Here is a 22202-nt window from a genome sequence, read left to right as displayed (position 1 = left end):
GAAACAGGGGACAGCTTGTACCGTTTCGATCCAAATTTACCAGGTCAGATGCAGTGCGGCTCGCTGACAGCTGCTCGCGTTGGAAATAGAAGCAGCTAACCGCCGCTAAACTCCGCGCTCTCAGGGTTAGCGATGCCACTTTCTCCAAACACATCACATCTGTCACCGCCACCCCAAGTTTGTACAGGGAGAAGGAGGCTCAGCGCGTTTTTATTGTGATTACACAGTTTGATTGACATGTTAACGCGGGTTATACGCTCTAAAAATCCCCCGGTGTCTCAAACAAAGAGCTCATTGGCGAGTAGCTGTCACGGAAACGCTAATAAAATGGAGAGTTGCAGCCCCAATCTCCGTAGCTGTTGTTGTTGTTGTTGGCTGCGCGACGCAACTCAGCCGGACTCAGGACATATATCAAACTAATACAGTTTTCAATCAATAAACTTCACCTCTTCTGCCCCTGTGTGACGTTTAAAGGGACCGTGTTACTCTGTTTTCTGATCTGTGTTATAATGTTGTTTCCTCATCACAAACACACCTGGAGTTGTGTTTTGTTTCATTCACACATGTTTAACGCACAAATCCTGCATATTTAGGCTGAGTTCCTCGCTCAAACTGACAACACTCTGTTCTACCTGGTGATGTCATCAGGTGGTAATACAGGAAGTGCTCCACTGTGTTTTTAAACTCTATACATCGTCACTAGAATCATTTAGATGACTTCAGCTCTGGCCAATCTCTACAGAACTAAAAGTAAAAGGAGCTGTTAACTTGAAAACTACCACTTCATGACATCACAAGGTGGAACAGAGCATTTTGAGCTTTGGCAATGTGGACAGACAACCAGGTCTAAAACAGGACTATTCCAGGTCTAATCTAGGGTTGAACCAGGTCTAAAAACAGGACTATTCCAGGTCTAATCTAGAGCTAAACCAGGTCTCAAAAAAGACTATTCCAGGTCTAATCTAGGACTAAACCAGGTCTAAAAAAGGACTATTCCAGGTCTAATCTAGGACTAAACCAGGTCTAAAACAGGACTATCCCATATTAAAGGTCTCATCAGGGACTAAACCAGGTCTAACGGTGGACTACATCATTTCCACAGTAGTTCTAACTATTCAAAGGAGGATTAAAAAGCAGCAAAATTAACTCTGAATTAGCTGTCCAAATGAAGCACCCCGCGTACCGCCACTAGTCCGCATCCCCCAGTTTGAGAAACACTCATGGAGCCTGCCCGTGTTTACACAGTGCAGTAATTTATGTGTGATTTTCCAGTTTAGATACACAACAAAACAATCCCTGACAGAGAAAGAATGAGACAAAGTGACTGGAATCAGAGCTGTTTCTTGGGCAAAGCTGTAATTGTCTGCTTTGTTCAGTCTCTCCTCATAACTCCCTCATTACGCGGCCTGAATGGCAGTGATTAAACTTAAGAAATTCTTTCAACAGTCGTGGCTTTGAAACCGGTATCAATTAAGTCTTTTATTGGCCATTCTCCTGAACAATATCGACGCACAAAGGCAAAAAAGTGAAACTGTCGGCAGAGGAAACGCAGAGGCCTTGGGTTTATTAGAACAGGAACAAAGCGCATTGTGTCAGGCTGTTCTCACTGAATCCTACAAGGTTTCAATTGTTTTGCATTGACAACGGGGAAAGCTACACGAGGTCTTTAATCTGACATGGAGACGGGAGTAAAAAACAGTTTTAACCAGGTCTATAACACGACTATTCCAGGTCTAAAACAGGATTAATTTAAGGCTAAACTAGGCCCCTACTCTCATGGGGCTGTAACTGCTTTGATTAGAATGTTCCACAGTATTGCATTAAATATCTCTATCATGGATTTATACGATTACAGGTGACTATTGTGACAGTAGTGGTGTTGGTCGAGTGTTTGTCCACTGATCTGAAGGCTGGCGATGCGCTTCCAGCTCCCACAGATGAACGCTGTCGTTGTGTCCTTGGGCAAGACACTTAACCCACCCTATTCCCAGTGTCTGTGCACTGATGTATAAATATGTGTGTGTGAATGTGTGAGTGGTTCCTCGATATAAAGCTCTTTGAGTGACTTGAAGGTGGAAAAATTTATAAAAATGTGACTTTTGACCATTTATACTTGAACAAGAGAAGCGCCTATCCACAGATGTGACCTGTAACTTGGCTTGATGGCATCTTCATGGAGAAAGGTGTTTAATGCGATACCATGCCAAATCAAATATCTCCAAGGAGACCAGGTCCAAAGAGGTCCTCCACCAGAAAAGTTACATAGTCCACCTTTACCACTACCATTACTACGACTACTACACAAACTGTTTATTTTACTGCTACTTCTACTGTGGTATAATGATGTTTCCTCATCACAAACAGACCTGGAGTTGTGTTTTGTTTCATTCACACATGTTTAACACACAAACCTGCATATTTAGAGCTTTTCTCTAAAATATGAAAGACTCTGTTCCACCTTGTGATGTCATCATGTGGTAATACAGGAAGTGCTCCACTGAGTTTTTAAACTCCATACGCCTTCACTAGAATCATTTTGATAATTTCAGCCCTGGACCTGCCAATCTCTACTGAACTAAAGATAAAAGTAGCTGTTAATTTGAAAACTACCACTTCACGACATCACAATGTGGAACAGAGCATTTTGAGGATTGGAGATGTAGACAGACTGATAATAAAAAATAATTTAAACGTGTGAATGAACCAAAACACAACTCCAGGTCTGTTTTTGAGGAAGTAAAAACATTATAACATGACTTAAACCTCACAAGAATCCATTTTGTGTAATATAGGCCCTTTAGCAACTTAATCTCACTTTAAACATTGCAGCGTGAACAGAGATACTGGCTGGATAATTACTTCTACTTAACCGCAAGCCTAATTAAAACATCATTTAAAAGCATCTACTTGTGTGTCTCTTTTGCATCTAATTTCACTTTCAATTTCAAACCTCAAACCTGGACTCCTTCCTGCTGATCCTTGGCCAAATTTTAGTCGAGTGAAGAACTCATTTTATTTCTTGGCAAACACTGAAAGTTCAAATCCCTATCAGAATTACCATCTCACAATAATAGGAAGGAGTACATGTGTGCAAAGTTAAGGTTACAGTCAACCGCCTCCCAGCCAAACGTGAAAGAAAATACGCCAACAGAAGGAGCCAAGAAAAATGGGAGGAGGCCCGTTGTGTTAATTGATTGAGTCTGAAGAGACGCGGGGAATGTAAACGTCTGTGTTATTAAACGAGGAATTACAGACAGATCTGACAAAACGATGCGTTCGGATATAAAAGTGAGAGAACGGTTTTGTTAAAAGGCCTGTATTACCCTATTTTCTGTTGGGATGTCGTTCCCTCATCACAAAAAACCCCCAAAAAAACTGGAATGGCGTTCTTCTCTGAGACAGAAAACGCTCTGTTCCACCTTGTGATGTCATCATGTGGTGATACAGGAAGTGCTCCACTGTGTTTTTAAACTCCATACACCTTCACTGGAATCATTTGGATGGTTTCAGCTCTGGAATTTCCCATCTCGTCTGAATTAAAGGTAAAAACTACTGCTCCGTGACATCACAAGGTGGAACGGAGCATTTTGAGTTTCACGCCCGTTTGAAAACAGGGAATCGAACATAGAGATACACAAGAACAACGCAACAAAATCTCACTCACCGTCCCACTTCACCGAGTATTTCAAACATTTCCTCATCTTATTCCAACGCAAACTGAAACTTTTTACAGCTTTAACCATGTCTCTAAAATCCAGCGAAATAAACCCGTATCAAAACAACATGTGTATTTGAGTGAAAGCCCCCTCCTCGTCTCCGATCGCAGAGACACAACTGGGAGGGGCTGGATATAACTGTGACAAATTACAAACAAAGGCGAGATCAAGTTTATTAGCTGCGCCGCCGCCGCCGACAAAATGGAAATCTTTAATTCCCGTTTCACGTTGACATTTATTTGGAGCGCGTGAAAAGTGACGCCGACCTCACAGAACAATCACAGAACGAGCCACTCCACTCTGGCCTTTGTTGAGGACATCGGGGGGGGCTTTGTTTTATAATGTGATCTTTATTCAACGTAGCAACACAGATCAGCCAAAACAATACGACTACTGACAGCTGGAGTTAATAGCGTTTATTATCTCTTAACCATAATAAACGGTGTAAAGAAGTGGATTAAGTGAGCGTGACGTCACCGATAGCGTTCGGATCCAGTCAAATTAAGCAGTTACAGGCTGTTGAAGGTAACGCTCCTTCGCTTAGCAACGGTGTCAATCAAACCTGTTGCTAAGGCTAGCTGGAGCGACATCAGTGAAAGAAGGCGCCTCATTGGTCTGTTTTTAATGTTTATATCTTAATTTACGAACAAAATAGCGAAATAAAAACACCAGGATCATGTAGAGCGGGTTAATACGAACATTTTAAGACCAAAATGATGAGTCTGACAGCAGCAGTTACAGAGAGAAGCTACGGTTTTTCAATAGAAAGTGAATTGGAGCCAGTTGATGGAGTCGGAAGCGCAGCCCATGTTCACTTACCATGTGGAACGCAGCGGCTAGCAGGTTAGCTATGTCTATTTATATACACAGTCTATGCTTTTAGCACAGGAGGGTCGTATCTAGTTTTGTCACTGAGATACACAAAAGTAAAACACATTTGGATTCATTTTAAAGGTACAGTATGTAACTTTTTGGAAGTGGCACATCATCTGCACAATTCCACGGAAACACAAAAGTTAAAATCAAACTTTATAACATTCTCCGTGCTGATAGACAAGTTTTATGCCATACTGTGGAAAATTATCAGAATAAGAGTCAGGTTTATGGAGATGCAAGCCTGTTAAGAGGAAGGACTCAATAAACACAACAAAAAATACATGTTTTTAATTGGCTAAAAAGTTAAAAAACAATTGAATAATACCTGAAGCAGTTCAACCTGACATGGTCTTGCCACTTCCTCATCTCCATGTGACAGAAACGTTAATGCTATAGCGCGGAACATTCCAGTTAAAGCCATAAAATCTCCATGGAGACAAGCAGGTGGCATAACGTCCCCAAAAAAAGTTACAAAGTGCATCTTCAAGTGCCCAAAAGTAGTTTAAAACACCCGAATAATCCAAGTATACTTTTAACAATGTGGACACAGCTTTTAGGGAGTCTGATAATAGAATGAAACGAGATAAGTCTTCTCCAGCACAAAGAACTGCTTGATTTTCACTCCTAAGATATTTCTTTTTAAGTAGCAATGAAAAGAACGCACTGTAATTCCACTTAACGAATGAACAATCTCGTCTGCCAATTAAAGCCTCTGTCTGCGGTCCAAGTGCGTTTGATTCATGTGGCGCTAATTGGAAATGTATACGTTAAAACTGGGACCAAGCGCTCCCTTTCAGATCCAACAATGATCCGTGAAAAGATAGCACCGCGCCAGTGTTAATGAGGAATTATTCACACATGTCAAAAGCACTTCTATGACGGATTCTATTGTAGCTGATGAAAAAGACTCAATCAGGATTTTTCAATGAGCAATTTGGTTGAACTGCCCAAAATAAAATGCACAACTTTTATAACTAACTTTGGCACGGTTCCCACACATCCTGGAAAACCTGGAAAACCTATTTACCTATTCATCGAAAACGTATGGAAAATGAGGGGGGAAAGCTAAATGTCTCTTAATATACATTTGATTTATTTTCTTGTAATTTTTGTAGCTGTATTATTGGATTTCAACTCAATGGAGACTTTTACTGCCACCTGTTAGAGCGAAACGTCACCAAAATGCAGGAAATTACACCGATTTTGTACCAAATTTCTCGGAGGAGGACCCCCAAACCCCCTACATCATTTTGTCTTATAGGTGTCCCTTATGTTATAAAAGCAACACTAGACTCACACAGTTCGATTTGAATGTAAAAAACGAGTCTTCGATTGTTTAAGTCGATATGTTTGGGTTCACACGTGTCTCCATCTAATCGGAGTTCCACCAGAAAACAAGGAAAAGGAAAAAGGAAGAAGGGAAAGGAGAAAGAGAAGGGAAAAAAGAGTAGAAAGAAAGGAAGGAAAGTAAAGGCAGAAGGGAAAAGAGGCAAAAAGGAAGAAAGGAAAGGACAAAAATACATAAAAGAGAATGGAGACTCAACCCTGAAACTGAATGTCAAAACTACTTTTAATTTCATAACTATACTCACTCACTCATTCATTTTACCTGCTCAATAATAATAAAACATTAGCTTGTTGTAAAGCCCCCAGCCCACCCCCTCAACCCACCCCAAGTTCTGATCATTGTTTTATTTCTGTTTCTTGCCCTGCGCTTTGCACCAGGTTTATTATTTTCCTTTGTCTCCTGCGCATGTTTCTATGTCTGTGTCAAGTCCTGTCATGTTATGCTTTGTACTATACCCTTTTTTTCATAAATAATAAAAAAAAGAAAATATGTCTGTGTCATTTACATAAAACAGTGTAATGTGTTTGCCTTGGTGTCTAATTAATTTGCAGTAAGTGTGGACTTTTGTTATAGCCTTAAGTTGCACCACATCGTTAATATAAAATGGTTTTATAAAGGGCTGGGGGTCTGTTTGTAGACACTGGGATGACACAACTAAAAATGTCCTGGAAAAGTCCCTGCTTGGATAAAAAGTGTTAAAAGTTTTAGTGGTGGACGAGAACCTACAGAATGTGTTTGTACAATGTGATGTTTAGTTAAGTTTAATGTGACGAGTGAATTTGTTGGGGAGTAAACGGGACTAAAATCTATAAATAATTAAAAAAAAAAAAAAACTTTGCCTATTGACCTTATTCCACCTCTCTCGCTATTACCTCTTCAAGCTCCCAACCCGCACTTTCACTTCAATGGTGAATTTGAGTAAAGTTTTGTCCCTAAAATCTGATATAAATGTTGATTTGTGTAAATTGTTACTTTGTACCAAAACGTCAACACTGAACTGATTCTCTGGAGGCTTTAAAATGGCTCTGTGGTCCCTGTACGATGTATTTACTGTTAAGATCAGCGGCCCCATGCAAAATAACACAACGCCGATGATGATGGTGGCGCCCACGGCAACGTCCACAACAAGGCAGATACTATTTGTACATATTGTTAATTATATGGACATTCACGTTTGTTGAGCTTTTGAGTAGATTTGTTTTGTGTCAGATGCAGTTTGGTGTCTTTAAGCGACTGCGCCAAATGACAACAACATTATTACGCAATATTTAAAGCTGCACTATGTAACTTTTCCCAGCGGAGGGTCTGTCACCTGCTTGTCTCCATGGATCCATCTCAATAGAGTCGAGCAGCTCACAGAAAACAGATTATTTAAGGTATTTTCAAAGTAATTAACGTGTACAAGTTTAATGCCATGCTGTGGAACATTCCAGGCAACCCAATAACATCTCCATGGAGACAAACAGGTGACAGACCCTCATCTAAGAAAGTGACAAAGTGCATCTTTAAGCAAATATTTAATCATATTTTCTCAACCAAGACGACTGGTGTAAATTTATGGGAAAAGTTCAAATTCCTTGCCAAGAGCTTAGTATTAGATTTTTAAAAACTCAAATTAAAACGATGTTATAAACCTCTATATTTAGAAACAATCTGACACAAACATGTTCCAATTTCCTATTTTAGTAGTTCCATGTAGTAGTAGTATGTTACCACAAACCCAAATTTGCTGTATTTAAATCCCTTTTTTAACTTTAAACTATTGTTCAAACCCAAAAGCCTGAAAACAAAAGAACTTTGCACAGAATTTGGAATTTAAAATGTACTATTATTATTATTTTTTTATACATTTGCTTAATATTTCTGCACATGCCGTATGAATGTAATGTAATTTAATGCTTCAGCCTCTTGCCTTTGTTCACTGTTTATATGTGAGTTTTAAGCCATGTTATAAATAGTGTTGTTACCTCCTCAAAAACACACCTGCAGTTGTGTTTTGTTTCATTCACACATGTTTGAGTAACACTTTATTATTAGTGTGTCTACATCTCCAAAGCTCAAAACGCTCTATTCCACCTTGTGATGTCATGCAGTGGCAGTTAACAGCTCCTTTTACCTTTTAGTTCAGTAGAAATTGGGAATTCCAGGCCTGAAATCATCCAAATGATTCTAGTGAAGGCGTATGGAGCACTTCCTGTATTACCACATGACATCACAAGGTGGAACAGAGTGTTTTATTTCAGTTTGGGAGAAGGTTTGTGTGTTAAACATGTGTAAATGAAACAAAACACAACTCCAGGTCTGTTTGTGATGAGGAAACATTTGAACATAGCCCAGATAATAGTGTAATATTAACCAAAAATGATTTAACCTCTAAAATGTATTACAGGGACAATATGCACTGGCAGGCCTTCAGTGTGACCAGTTTAGCTCACACCTCTAAGACATATTTAAACCTGACCCGTCCCAAAGGCGAGCGCGAGACGTGGAGGGCATTTAAAGTCATTTTGTGCTCGCCGTGTGCCAAAAGAGAGAGAACGAGAGGAGGGGGGGGCTGAGGACACAGAAGCACGTAACCTGAGCCTAACCTCGGCTGATATGATGACAAAAGGGTTTTAATGTCCTGCCGATCAAAGCAAAACGCATTATCAACTGTCCCAACACATCAAGGTCACAAATAAACCGGAAGTGTGCGGAAACTGCTGAGGGATCGTCTTGGAGAGTTAAGGAAAAGTACGTACGTAAAAAAGTATGGAGGTTAAACAAAACCTATGGTGCTTGTGTCTGCGATATAGTTATAATCTACAACACCTGTGGATTGTTATGTTATAATTCGCACAACAGGTTTGATTGACAGGGTTGCTAAGCGCCCGCTCCCTGCTAAACCAGTGGTGCGGGTGGGAAGGGACGTTATCTTCAACAGCCTCGCTCCGGATTGGCTCTTTGGTTGCTATGATACTCACAGCCGGAAATCCTAATATGCAACTCGACTCCAAATTCGCCGCTATAACTGCTCTAGCCTCGATTAGCTTCATTTGACTGGAGCTGAACGCTGTGGGTGACGTCACACTCACATAATCCACTTCTTTATACAGTCTATTATTCAAAGTAGACATTTAACGCACCTCGCCTATATATGAATCACGCTACGTACTTCCACCAGCGCTTATATTAACACGAATCTGATAATCTGACTTCAACTTACCCACAGTAGCGACCGTGTCATCCTTCCCTTGTGTGAAGACGACTATCCGCTGTCTCTTCGCGTTCGCTTTTGGCAAATTCTGGGCCTTTTTGGCAATTTCGCCGATGTCCTCCGTCTGTTTAAAAAGAGAGGGAGTGAAAGAAAGAGAGAGAGAGAGAGAGGAGGAGGAGGAAGAGGAGAGAGGAGAGAGAAGGGAGAGGGGCAGTCAGGTTCACAGTCTAATGCACTAAAGAGGTCGCATTATATCAGAAGAGTTCACAGTTCTGTATGGAGAGCTGACACGTCCCCGCCGCTGCCAATCGGATCATGTGATAATGAAAACAGATGGGTCCTGCGAGATCAATATGACTCTCAATGTGGCTGAGTAAATATTAAACACATCTGATAACTGCGTGTTCCCTCAGAGCGCTCCAAACAGGAAGCTGTACAATGTAAAAATAGAAGACGAGGTTAAAGCCGCCGTTTGTAATAAGATCGACCCGCGCCTGCATTCTCACGTCTCACCACTAGATGCTATCTATGTAACTGTCTGAGAGTGCGCCAGCTTTGGTTTGACAGAAGAAGAGCCTGAACAAATACCAGATTAAATAAATGTACAGATGGTATGTAACTTTTCTGGTGGTTTCTACGCCACCTGCTGTGGCGTCAGACGGGGGGACGTCAAACTCATTTTCAAACAGCGCCACGTCAACAAAATGGTTGCCCTCAAAGGACCAGATCTAACTTTAAAACAGTATAAATATATCTAAATGTAACCAAATGTAATGTAAAATAAATGCAACTACTTTTTAATTTTGTTAATCGTTTCTATACTTATTCAAGTTACAAATCTTGCAAATATTGAAAAAAATGTCTGTGTAACTGTGTATCTCCTGATAAACTGATATTTTAAGACAGTCAGACCTTTTAATTCACCTTGACGCGGGCCACATAAAATGACGTGGTGGGCAGCATTTGGCCCACGGGCCTCGAGTTTGACACATTATTACTGAAGATTATGGGGTAAAATGGCCGACAGTGGCTCAGATCCGAAGGTTGGCAGTTCGAATCCCACTCTCAACATAAACATCATTGAAAGAGCGATCCAACTCCCACATTTGAACACCGTCATTGTGTCCTTGGGCAAGACACTTAACCCACCTCGCTCCCATTTTAATAAACTTGAACAACATAATGAACAAATAGTTAAAGATGTTTCAGGATTTAACTACTTTAAACCACGAAAAACAGAAGTAGTTCATTTTAAACGTTTTGCAGTGGTCCAAACTCACCCCTCACTTACCTTATACATTCTGAGCATCCTAACTACTCACCATGATGAGTTTATAAGCACTTTTCACAACTTTTAGTGACCAGACCCTCTGAAAGCATTTGATCCTGTTAGCGTGCTAGTTGTTGTTAGCATTCCAGTGATGGCAAAAGTGGTCGACAGCAGCAAAACGAATCAATTTCTTTATTTTTTTCTTATGAATGTTGTGGATTTATTAAAGTCAAAGCTTGAACTCGAAAACTTGTCACTACAAAAATGGTCAAAATAAAACTGCAAATCATGTGAAAAGTACTTTTTACTTTTCCAAAATGTTCAAAAATGTAGCGACGTAGACAGTACAGATACACAAGTAAAAAGAATCTGCTGTAAAATGTACTTAAGTAAAGTATAAATAGCTAAAAATGCTACTTAAGTACAGTATTTTACTACTTCCACCGTTGCTAACGCGTCCCCTCCCCGTCCCACCCGCCCACAGCTAAACCTCTGGTCTTTTACACCTCTAATGCCTCTGTAATCGGCCCGCAGAGCTCACACACTCTAAGTAAGTGCTAATGGGGAGGTTAATGCTAGCGCAGTTAGCTGAAAAAGCAATTTGTCACCGGGACTGCGTTAAACCACAAGCGAAGGGCCCACACGGCTCTACCTGGAAAACCACCGTGACTTTGACACGTTGGCGCCATCGGGTTTATGTTCGAGAAATAAAAAACGCGAGTACTAAAGCTTAAAGTGCGGCCGGGAGAGAGGGGAAGGGGAATGTTGTTTGGAGGTGAGATGGTAAAAACGTGAGGTGAAGGAAATGGGACGGTCGTCAACGCTGCTCTGACGTGGGTTATGAACGAGTAAGAGGACGGCACGGGTCAAATGAAAGGTTATGTTACTCAAATTTATTTAAAAACACAGAAAAATCAATTATAAACACCAATATTATTATAGAGTATATCACATAAGTGTAAAAATGTCTCATATTATAAAGCACAAGGCGACTGATCTGAAGGTTGCTGGTTCGAATCCCGCTCTCGACACACCTTGAACGTTGAAACATGCTATATAAACATGTGACAATTTACCATTTACAAGCCTCAAACAGTAAAAACGGTTTGATTTTATGTCAGATGCCCTCCCTGGAATTAAGAAATACATTTTAAAGGTGCACTGTGTAACTTTTCTCATAGAGATTTGACCACGTGCTTGTCTCTTGACATGTTGATGCTTGGCTTAGAATGTTCCGCTGTCTAGCATTAAACTTGTCTAACTCCACTGAGGCAAGAAGTGGATTCTACCAGGTGAGGTTACAGGTCAGATCTGTGGAGAGGAGACAATGTAGACACAGCAACAATGAACTGTTTTCAAGTTCTTTGCAGTAAAAAAACAACAACCCTGTAATTGAATAAAAGTCAGATAATTCAATTCTATACTGTGAATAATTCCATACAAAAGCAATTACGTTACCGTGGAGACAAGCAGGTGACAGAAAAGTTACAGAGTGCACCTTTACCTTGATCTTTCAACTTCGCTCTAAATGATATTGCATAATAGTTTCTCTCTTTCTCTCTCTCTATCCTCTTTCTCTCACCTGTCACCTCCTCCTCTCTCCTCTTTCTCTCCTCTCTTTCACTCACCTGTTACTTCACTCACTCTCTTTCTCTCCACTTTCTCTTCCCTCCCTCTTTCTCTCATCTGTCACTTCCCTCTCTCTCTCTTTCTCTCTTCTCCCTCTTTCCCCTTACCTGTCACTTCCCCCCCTCTCTCTTTATTTCTCTTGCACCTGTCACTTCCCTCTCTCTTTCTCTTCCCTCCCTCTTTCTCTCATCTGTCACTTCCCCCTCTCTCTCTCTCTTTCTCTCTCGCACCTGTCACTTCCCTCTCTTTCTCTCCTCTCCCTCTTTCCCCTTATCTGTCACTTTCCCTTCTCTCTCTCTTTATCTCTCTCCCTCTTTCTCTTACCTGTCACTTCCCTCTCTCTCTCCCTTTCTCTTCCCTCCTTCTTTAAAATACTTTATTTTTTGTTCATTTTTCATTTGTAGTTTATCATTTTGACTTGTGTCCTCTATGTGTGATTTGTTCTGGGACATTTCTTGAAAAATTCAAATGAAATAAAACCTAAACCCGTGTGTTGCTCGTCGACGCGACGGTGTTTGAACTGCACACGAATGACATCACCGAGCGCCGCCGAATCAGGTCGTCACGGAAACGTCAAAGAGCTGTACCTCTGCTCCGCACTGGCACTATGGCCTCAGTCGTGTTCATTTTTCTTCCCTCTTTCTGTTTCTCCCTCTCCTCTCTCTCTCCTCCTCTTCTACCTGTTCTCTTTCTCTTCATCAATGTCTCTCCCTCTCTCTGTCCTCTCCATCCTCTTATTTTCCTTTAATCTCTATTTGTCTCTTCTTTTTCTCCCCCTTTTTCTCTCTCTCGCTGTCTCTCCTTCCTCAGAATTGTCTCTCCACGTTCCCTCCCTTCCTCTGTCTCATCTTTTTTTCTCTTCCAACCTCTCTCTAATCTCTCCTCTCTTTCCTCTCTCCTTCCTTCTCTTTCTCTCTTTTCTCACCTGTCACTTCCCTCTCTTTCTCTCCTCTCTCCTTCTCTTTCTCTCATCTGTCACCCCCTTCCCTCTCTCCCTTTCTCTCTTTCTCTCACCTGTCACCTCTCTCTCTCTCCTTCTCTTTCTCTCACCTGTCACCTCCCCCTCTCTCCTTCCCTCCCTCCTCCTCTCTCTCTTTCTCTCACCTGTCACACATCACCCCCCCTCTCTCTCTCCTTCCCTTTCTCTCACCTTTCACCTTCCTCCCTCCCTCCTTCTCTCCCTCTTTCTCTCACCTGTCACACATCACCCCCCCTCTCTCTCCTTCCCTCTTTCTCTCACCTGTCACCTTCCTCCCTCCTTCTCTCTCTCTTTCTCTCACCTGTCACCTCTCTCTCTCCTTCTCTTTCTCTCACCTGTCACCTCCCCCTCTCTCCTTCCCTCCCTCCTCCTCTCTCTTTCTCTCACCTGTCACACATCACCCCCCCTCTCTCTCCTTCCCTCTTTCTCTCACCTGTCACCTTCCTCCCTCCCTCCTTCTCTCCCTCTTTCTCTCACCTGTCACCTCCCATTCTCTCTCCTTCCCTCCCTCCTTCTCTCTCTCTTTGTCACTTCTGTCACTTCTTGGGGGATCACATTTCTATTGCGTTCAGGTCGTTCACGTCGTTCACATCGTTCACACTCTTAGCGTTTCGGGATGACAAATTATTCACAGGAAGCTGAGGTGAGCTTTACTCACACTTTGAAAGAGACGCTGCTCACAAAGGAAAAAAAAACAACAAAACAAAACAAAAACACCAGCTCCTTTTCAAACTCAGTTTGTTTTTTTTCACTAAAATAAAAATCTCAAAAATATCTTAAAACGACAGTGATGTTATTTTAAAAACGATGGAGTACAGCAGCAGATCATCAGTATTTTGCATTTTTAGTCGAGTTTTCATTTTGTTAGTTTAAATTATTGAAATTATTAAAAAACAAACAAACAAACATGCAAATCCTGGAAGAAACTATCAAGATTTTTTATTTATTTATTTATTGTAAAAATCACAAACTTCAATTAATTATGAAGTAGTATTTTACATTTTTGCAAGACACATAATAATCGTGTTTTCACAGCTTTTAAATCAAGCTGAAAATTGGAAGTGCTAATGCTAATGCTAATGCTGATGTAGCACAGTGTAACTCTGGTGAACAGTCCGCTACCTTGAATGTCTCATAATACGGCCTTAAAATTAAAATGATCCCTGTGGTAACAAGTACATGACGTCACCAGGCAATGTTACAAGTTATATCTGTGGAGAGGCGAGCTAAAGACGGGGTAATGTTTAATGATTGAGTGTGAATGGATCTCTGGAAAATTACTGGGATTTATGTGTGAACGACGCTATAGATAAGTTCAATGAAATAACACGGAACATTCCATGCGTGCTGATATAATCTCCATGGAAACGAGCAGATGACGAACCCCCGCACTAGAAAAAAATGACACAGTGCACCTTTAAGAACCGATTGTGTTTTGAGTCGCATTTAAACCCACAACCTCCACGTTTAGAAAAATGACCACAAATGTCTGTCACATCACAGTGGTGTCTTGCCTAATGGCACTTGGGAAACGTGGGAATCAAACCAGCAACCTCCCAGTGCTGCAAGACGACAGATACTTTAAAGATACTAAAGAGGCAGAGAGTTAAAGAGGTTAAGACGGTTCATTCTGATTTGTGCTGCTACAGGTGGCCACTGTGTGCTTTAGAGTAATGACAAATATAACATGGCTACGACGAGTGGAGATAATGAGAGGGCTTTTAACCAGGTGAAAAAAGAGCAAGAGAGAGGGAGAGAGGGAGGGAGGGAGAGAGGGAGGGAGGGAGAGACGGAAGGAAGGAGAGAGAGAAATGTCTTGAAATGGTGCCCAAGTTGCCGGCTTCCCGAGAGGCTTTTCAAAATTCAATAAATAACATCTGTAGGCAATGTTGGGTGCAGAGCTAGCACAGTGCGTCATAACAGAGAGAGGAGGAAGAAGAGAGGAGGGAGAGGAGAGGAGGGGGGATAGAGGAGGAAGAAGGGAGGGGGGGAGAAGAGAGGAGGGATAGAGAGGGAGAGAGGAGGGGGGAGAGAGAGAGGAAAGAGGAGGAGGGAGAGAAAGAGGAGGGAGGATGAGGGGGAGAGAGAAAGAGCGAGGAGGTGGGAGAGAGAGAGAGGAAGAGAGGAGGAGGGAGGAGAGAGGAGGGAGAGAGGAAAGATGAAGGGAGGAGAGAGGAGGGAGAGAGGAAAGATGAAGGGAGGAGGGGGGAGGGAGGAGAGAAAGAGCGACGTGGGGGGAGGGAAGAGAGGAGGAAGGAGAAAGGAGAGAAGAGGGAGAGAGGGGGGAGGGAGGGGGAGGGAGGAGAGAAAGAGCGACGAGGGGGGAGAGAGGAGGAAGGAGAAAGGAGAGAAGAGGGAGAGAGGGGGGAGGAAGGGGGAGGGAGGAGAGAAAGAGCAAGAAGGGGGAGAGAGAGAAGGGGAGAGGAGAGATGAAGAGAGGAGGGGGGACAGAGGAGAGAAAAAGTGTGGAAGGGGGGGGGAGAGGGAAGGGTGAAAAGACAACAGAGGAGGGAGGAGGAAAGAGGGGGGGGGAGGAAGAGACAGACAGAAGAGGAGCCAGAGAGATGAGAGAAAGGAGCGGAGGGTGGTGGGGAGGGGGTGGTGGTGGAGAGAAACAGAGAGAGAGAGAGAGAGAGAGGAGGGGGGGCCTGGGAAGGGACAGAGAGAGAGAAAGAGAGAGAGAGAGAGAGAGGGAGGAGAGAGCATAGGAAGGAGGGAGGAATGTGGAGAGCGGGTGGAGCGGGAGAGTGAGAGAGAGGATAGAGGGAGGACAGGAGAGAGGGAGAGCGCTGAACAAAGAAACCATCACGACTGCCAGGTTTCCATAGCAACTGCTGCAAGGCCCAGAGAGTATAATAGCACATCAATCACTGTCCAAAAACGAACTTCATTATCAGCAAAAATAAAACCTTTAGGATGTGTTTAGTGTGTGAGAGTGTGTGTGTGCGTGTGTGTGTGTGTTTGTGTGTGTGTGGGTGTGTGGGGGTGTGCGTGTGTGTGTGAGAGTGTGGGGGTGTGTGTGTGAGAGTGTGTGTTTAGTGTGTGTATGTGTACGTGTGTGTTTAGTTTATGTGTGTGTGTTTAGTGTGTGTGTGTTTAGTGAGTGTGTATGTTTAGAGTGTGTGTACGTGTGAGTGTGTTTAGTGAGTGTGTGTTTGTATGTATGTGTTTGTATGCATGTGTATGTGTGAGTGTGTTTAGCATGTGTATGTGTGCGCGTACACACGTGCACACATACACAGAATGTGTTTGTGTGTGTTTAGTGTGTGTATGTGTGTATGTATGTATGCGTGTGTGTGTTTAGTGTATGTGTGTGTTTAGCGTGTCTGTGTGTGTGTGTTAAGTGTGTCTGTGTATGTGTGTTCGGTGTGTGCGGGTGTGTGTGTGCGTGTGTTTAGTGTGTGTTTATTGTGTGTAATATCCACTCACCCCAAACCCCAGGACTCCAGCGAAAGTCGCCGCTTCCTGGAAACAGAAAAAAACGTGAGTTAATTGTAGTTTGTACAGTGAAAGTGTCAAACCCTCTACACAGAAACATCCTCTACAGACTGCGTTTAGAGACATAACAGCTAAAGGTACAATAGGGAACTTTCTCATGAAGATTCAGACACCTTCTTGTCTCCATGGAGATGTTATTGTTTTGCCTGGAATGTTCCACACTATGGTATTAAACCTCTCTTGCATGTCTTCAAATACAGGTGTTTCTTTTGCTCAACTTCACCTGTAAATTGCTCGGGTGGCATCTTTTTCCCATGGAGATAAATAAGTTTAATGCCATACTGTGGAATATTCCAGGCATGTTCAAAGGGATAAGGCTGGAATGTTCCACAATATGGCATTAAATGATCCATATTACATTTATTCTATTGCTCAAAAATAACTTGGATCTGACCTGTGATGTGGTCTGGTTGTCTCCATGGAGAAAGAGAAGTTTAATGACACACTGTGGAATATTACATGCAAAAAAGTGACATGTCCAAAGAGAAAAGCAGGCAGCTGGTACACACCACAGTATGGCATTTCAATTACATATCTGGATGGAAACAAGCGGGAAACACTACAACGCCAAGTTACAGGTCAGATCCATGACGAGGCAAGCCCGCTCACAGTAAGAATCTGTGTTTTTCAAGTTATTTTTGCGAAATAAATACACTGTAATTGAATAAATGTACGAAAGATACGTTTAATACCTTGCTGTGAAACATCCCAAAGCAATACCATCTCCATGGAGACAAGCAGGTTAAGTAGTGTAGCTTTAAAATATTTCCAAGTTATTTTTAAGCACAGTAAAAAAACAACACAGTAACTAAATAAACTGTGGAACATCTCAGGGAAACCAGTAACATTTCCACGGACACGAGCACAAGAAAAGTGACACAGTGCAGCTTTAAAATACAAGTTTCCATATGAACTTATAAAACAAACTGAAACATTCCATCAACACAACTGCTTTCCGTCACCGGGGTTACGCGAGTTCTTTACTTTGGTACATATAAACTAATCTGGCGTCTCCATAGTATGTATTTTGCGCCGTGATGTATTATCCTTATCTTCCACTGGAAAATTTGTATTTGTCCCATAAATCCATAGTTTATACAGTTTGTGACGCGAGTTTCCTGGAGACTCGTTGCTCCAGTTACTTAAGAGGAAGCCATAGACATGTGCTGGTGTCATTAAGGAGCCGAGCCAAGAGGGTCCCTGAGGTAAAAGACGAGGCCAGATGTTTGAGGAAAGTGCTCAACGCGGTGTTCGTGTGGTCTCGTAAACGCTCCGCAGACCTGCTGAAAATACAGAGCACTAATTAAACCAGATTATGCCAATGTTTTATGTAAGAACCTGTAACTCTGAAAGTGTCCGCACGACGCCGTTTTCTCATCTGTTATAATGTTGTTTCCTCGTCTCAAACAGACCTGGAGTTGTGTTTTGTTTCCTTCACATGTTTATCGCACAAATCCTGCATATTTAGGATGAGTTCTGTCAATCTGAAAACACCCCGTTCCACCTTGTGATGTCATCATGTGGTGATACAGGAAGTGCTCCACTGTGTTTTTAAACTCCGTACACTTTCACTAGAGTCATTTGGATGATTTCAGACCTGGAATTGCCAATCTCTACTGAACTAGAGCTGTTAACCTGTAAACTACCACTTGATGACATCACAAGGTGGAACAGAGCATTTTGAGCTTTGGAGATGTAGATGTGTAGATGAAACAAAACACAACTCCAGGTGTGTTTTTCAGGAGATAACAACATTACAACATGACTTAACGCTCACACGAGTCAGTTTTTTGCTTAATATAAGACCTTTAAAGCTGCATTACGTAACTTTTCTACTGGGGTTCTCCATGTAGATGTCACTGCATTCCCTGGAATGTTCAATAGTACGGCATTAAACTCATTAACTGCCGTGGAGACAAGGCGCATTATCTAACTTTTTCTGCTGGGGTCCAACCTGCTTGTCTCTATGGAGATGTTACTGAATTGTCTGGAATGTTTCGCAGTATGGCATTAAACAAATCACACCATGAGACCAAGTTACGGGTCAAATCTGTGGAAAGACGACATTGCTCATTCTTGTTGCTAAGAATTCATTATTTCAACATGGAGAAAACAGCAGGATTTTGTAATGGTTTTGTGATGAAGTAAATGCTTTGTTTCTGTTTTTTGTTTTGTTTTTTGGCTGAAATGTTACGCAGCGGGGCTTTAAATATACGCAAGATAGATGAGCTACTGAGGAACACTGATGTTTCCAAGGAGCTGAGCAGAGTGGTAATCCAGGAAGTCCATATTACATGTCCAGACTTGTTTTGTTGACCTTTTCATCCCTGAAACTGGCGTGATAACAGCACTGCTACTAGCCACTGTCCATGCGAGCAGCTACTATTTTTAGCCCGATTTACTCGTGAGTGTAAGCAGGTCCAGGAGTACTCGATCATTAAAAGCCCTGAGTGAGTTGAGTGATGTTTATAGTTTGAACTGTTAGCCACTCAGCCTCTCCTCTCGCTCTGATCTTGAACCATGACAGACAAACAACTGCCTGGAATAGTCTCAGGCAATTGTTTCCGCATGGTTCTCATCACTGGCAGTTAAATGGTAAACAGTGACAGTTTTATACAGCGTTTTTCCACCTGTAATGGACTCAAAGCGGTTTATAGTAAGGAATCGCTCACCCGTTCACACACACGTTCATACACCATGGAACGGACATACTGGGGGCGAGGTGGGGGAAGTGTATTGCTCAAGGACACAAAAACAGGGAGCTGGAATTGCACCGTCAACCTGTGGGCCAGTGGATTTGACTGATCATCTAATAATGTTTATGTCGAGAGCGGGATTCGAACCACCAACCTTCAGATCAGTGGGCCCTCCACGCCAACTGAGCTGCTGTCGCTTTAATTGCTTCTAAATGGTTCTCGTGCCTTTTAACGCCTTCCCTCATTTAAGAAAAGAAAGCAAGATGGAAAAAATGTTTAATTAAGAAGTAATTTAATTAACTGGGATGTTAAAGGTAAATTAAACAGAAGGGGTCTAAAAATATTCTAACAAACGGTACTTTGCAACAATTAAACAAAAACAACAGGTAAAGTTAACTAAAAACACAAATTTCACAATAACATAACAAAATCTTGACGGTGAAGTCTCTCAAGAAACAGAGTCACTTCCACCGTAGTGACGCACTAAAGCATGTGTCAAACTCAAGGCCCGCGGGCTAAATGTGGCCCTCTACATCCTTTTATGTGGCCGTCGACAGGTTACGTTAAAAGGTATGATGGTCTTGGAATGTCATTTTATCAGGAGACACGCAGTTACACAGACATATTTTTTACGTCTTTGCAAATGCATATGTAATATTTGAAACTTGAAGAAATATTGAATACAGAAACAGTTAATTAACAATTTAAAAAAGTAGTTACATTTATTTTACATCTGGCGCTCAGTGAAAAATACAAATACAAACAATGAAAAGAACTTAAGGCTTAGAGCTGTAACAATGCACAGGCCATTTCCGTTAGTTTAAATTTTACTTTTTCACTTTTTTTTTGTCTCCATAGAGATATTATTGTTTTGCCTGGATTGTTCTAAAGTCTGGAATTAATGATCCCGCTCACAAAAATAAAGCAGGTTTTTCCAAAATATTTTCAAGCAATACAAACACCTGTATTTGACTGAATATAAAATAAGTACGTTCATTACCACATGTGGAACAACAGAGCGAGGCAATGGAATAACCTCTCTACCAGAAAAGTTCCATAGTGCATGTTTAAGTGGTTGCTATAGTAGTTGTTAGCTTGTCTGCGTGGAAATTGCTTTATGAGGAATGTACCGCAGTCTTTCATTAAACAGATCCATCTTGCTTTTATAGTTTGAAGACAGAAGCTCAGTTGGTAGAGTTAGTCCACTGATCTGAAGGTTTACCAAAATCAAAACCTAAAAGCGGTTTGATTTTATGTCAGATGCCCTCCCTAAAGTTAATAAATACATTTTAAAAGGTGCGTTGTGCAACTTTTCTGGTAGAGAATTGACCATCCGTTTTTTTGTCCATGGAGGTGTTGACGTTTAGCATAGAATGATCCAATATCTAGCTTTAAACTTGTCTAACTCCAATGACACAAGCAATGGATTCTACGCAGAAAGTTTACAGGTCAGATCTGTGGAAAGGAGACGCCGCTCACAACAGCGTGGTTTCAAGTTTCTTGCAAAAAAAAACAACTACACAACAAAAAACACAACTAAACTACACAACAACAAAGCCATGATTGAATAAAAGTCAGATAATTTAATTCTATACTGTGAATCATTCCACACAAAAGCAGCAATGTTACCATGGAGACCAGTGACTAGAAGTTAAAAAGTTACACAGTGCAGTTTTACTAATTTACCCAGAAAAAGAAATCAAAATTAGAAATACATTTACATTAGAAATACATTTACATTTATAAATTTACCAGTTACATATATTTAGATACTACTACAAGCTAACATGCTAACGGGCACTAGCGCAGGTCAGGTGGTCGTATCGTCCATTAAACTCTACGCAAACCTCAACTTAACTTAACTCCTCCACCTCACCACTGCAGCATCGGTGTTTCGTCTCATTTGTTTTTCATTATTTACAACATAACATTGACTTTTTGCCGCTCGTCGGGTTGCACGGAGTCCTCGGGGGGCCACGTACACCTATTTTTTCAACCCCCCCTTGTCAAAACAGCAGTATTTTAAGTGGAAGTGTTTAGCGAGCGGCACATAGCTGAGTGAAGGGTAGAAAACGAGCCGGATTTTTCCATCTCCGCCTCTCTTGTTAGCAGTTATATTATTATTTGCTGGGGAAGCGTGTGGGTGTTCGAGGCAAATATAATTGAGCTGCTTGTGTGAGCTACATGAGAAATATGTAATCCTTTTCAGGCCGTTTATTAATTTGCCCGTGCACGCGTCAACAATATTTAGTCACTCAAATGGAAAATGGGAAGTCTTATTCTTGTGTTTGAGGAAAGCGGGTTAGTCACCTGATTGGAATGTTATTTGCTCCTGTATTATGTGTTCTGTATACAAATTACACAGGGTTTACATGCGACACAATACTATGTGTTTATATAGGCTTGGGACTGACATGAAAAGAACCCAACAAAAAAAGTTTAAAGACACTGTTTTATCATTTCCAAAAATCCACTAGTGTTGTCACGATACTAACATTTCAAACTCGATTTCGATACTAAGGTATACCTTTATTTATTTATTTATTCATGTATTTATTTATTTATTTATTTGTGTTTTTTTTTTTATTTATTTGTGTATTTATTTACTCATTTATTTACTTTTTCATGTATTTATTCATTAATTAATGTATTTATTTATTCATGTATTTATTTATTTACTCATTTATTTATTCATTTATTTATTTACTTATTCATGTATTTATTCATTCATTTATTTATTTATTCATGGATTTATTTATTTTATTTATTAATTCATTCATATATTTATTCATGTATTTATTTATTCATTTATTTATTTATTTATTTATTCATTCATTTATATATTTATTCATGTCTTTATTTATTTATTTATTCATTTATATATTTATTCATGTCTTTATTTATTTATACAGGGAGAACCAATGAGACTAAAATATAGAAAAAAACAAAACAAAAAAACAAACACAAAACAGAAGTATACAAGTCTAGTCACGA

The 22202-nt window shown here is 41.0% G+C and overlaps 1 protein-coding gene across 2 annotated transcripts in view; it reads right to left on the bottom strand.

Annotated features, from left to right (window-relative positions):
- Nucleotides 1-22202, bottom strand: part of LOC117387565 (adenosine kinase) — a 277300-nt gene that overhangs the window by 12210 nt on the left and 242888 nt on the right. For both annotated transcript variants that reach the window (XM_033985095.2, XM_033985096.2), the window contains exons 8-9: nucleotides 16444-16479; nucleotides 9146-9260 (exon numbers count right to left, since the gene is read on the bottom strand). In XM_033985095.2, coding sequence (XP_033840986.1) covers nucleotides 9146-9260; nucleotides 16444-16479 — 151 coding nt within the window. The remainder of the gene's footprint in view (nucleotides 1-9145; nucleotides 9261-16443; nucleotides 16480-22202) is intronic.

This window comes from Periophthalmus magnuspinnatus, chromosome 19 (genome assembly GCF_009829125.3).
Source record: "Periophthalmus magnuspinnatus isolate fPerMag1 chromosome 19, fPerMag1.2.pri, whole genome shotgun sequence".
NCBI lineage: Eukaryota > Metazoa > Chordata > Actinopteri > Gobiiformes > Gobiidae > Periophthalmus > Periophthalmus magnuspinnatus.
The sequence above is the reverse complement of the archived record's forward strand: the minus strand, read 5'-3'. Positions and strand labels throughout refer to the sequence as shown.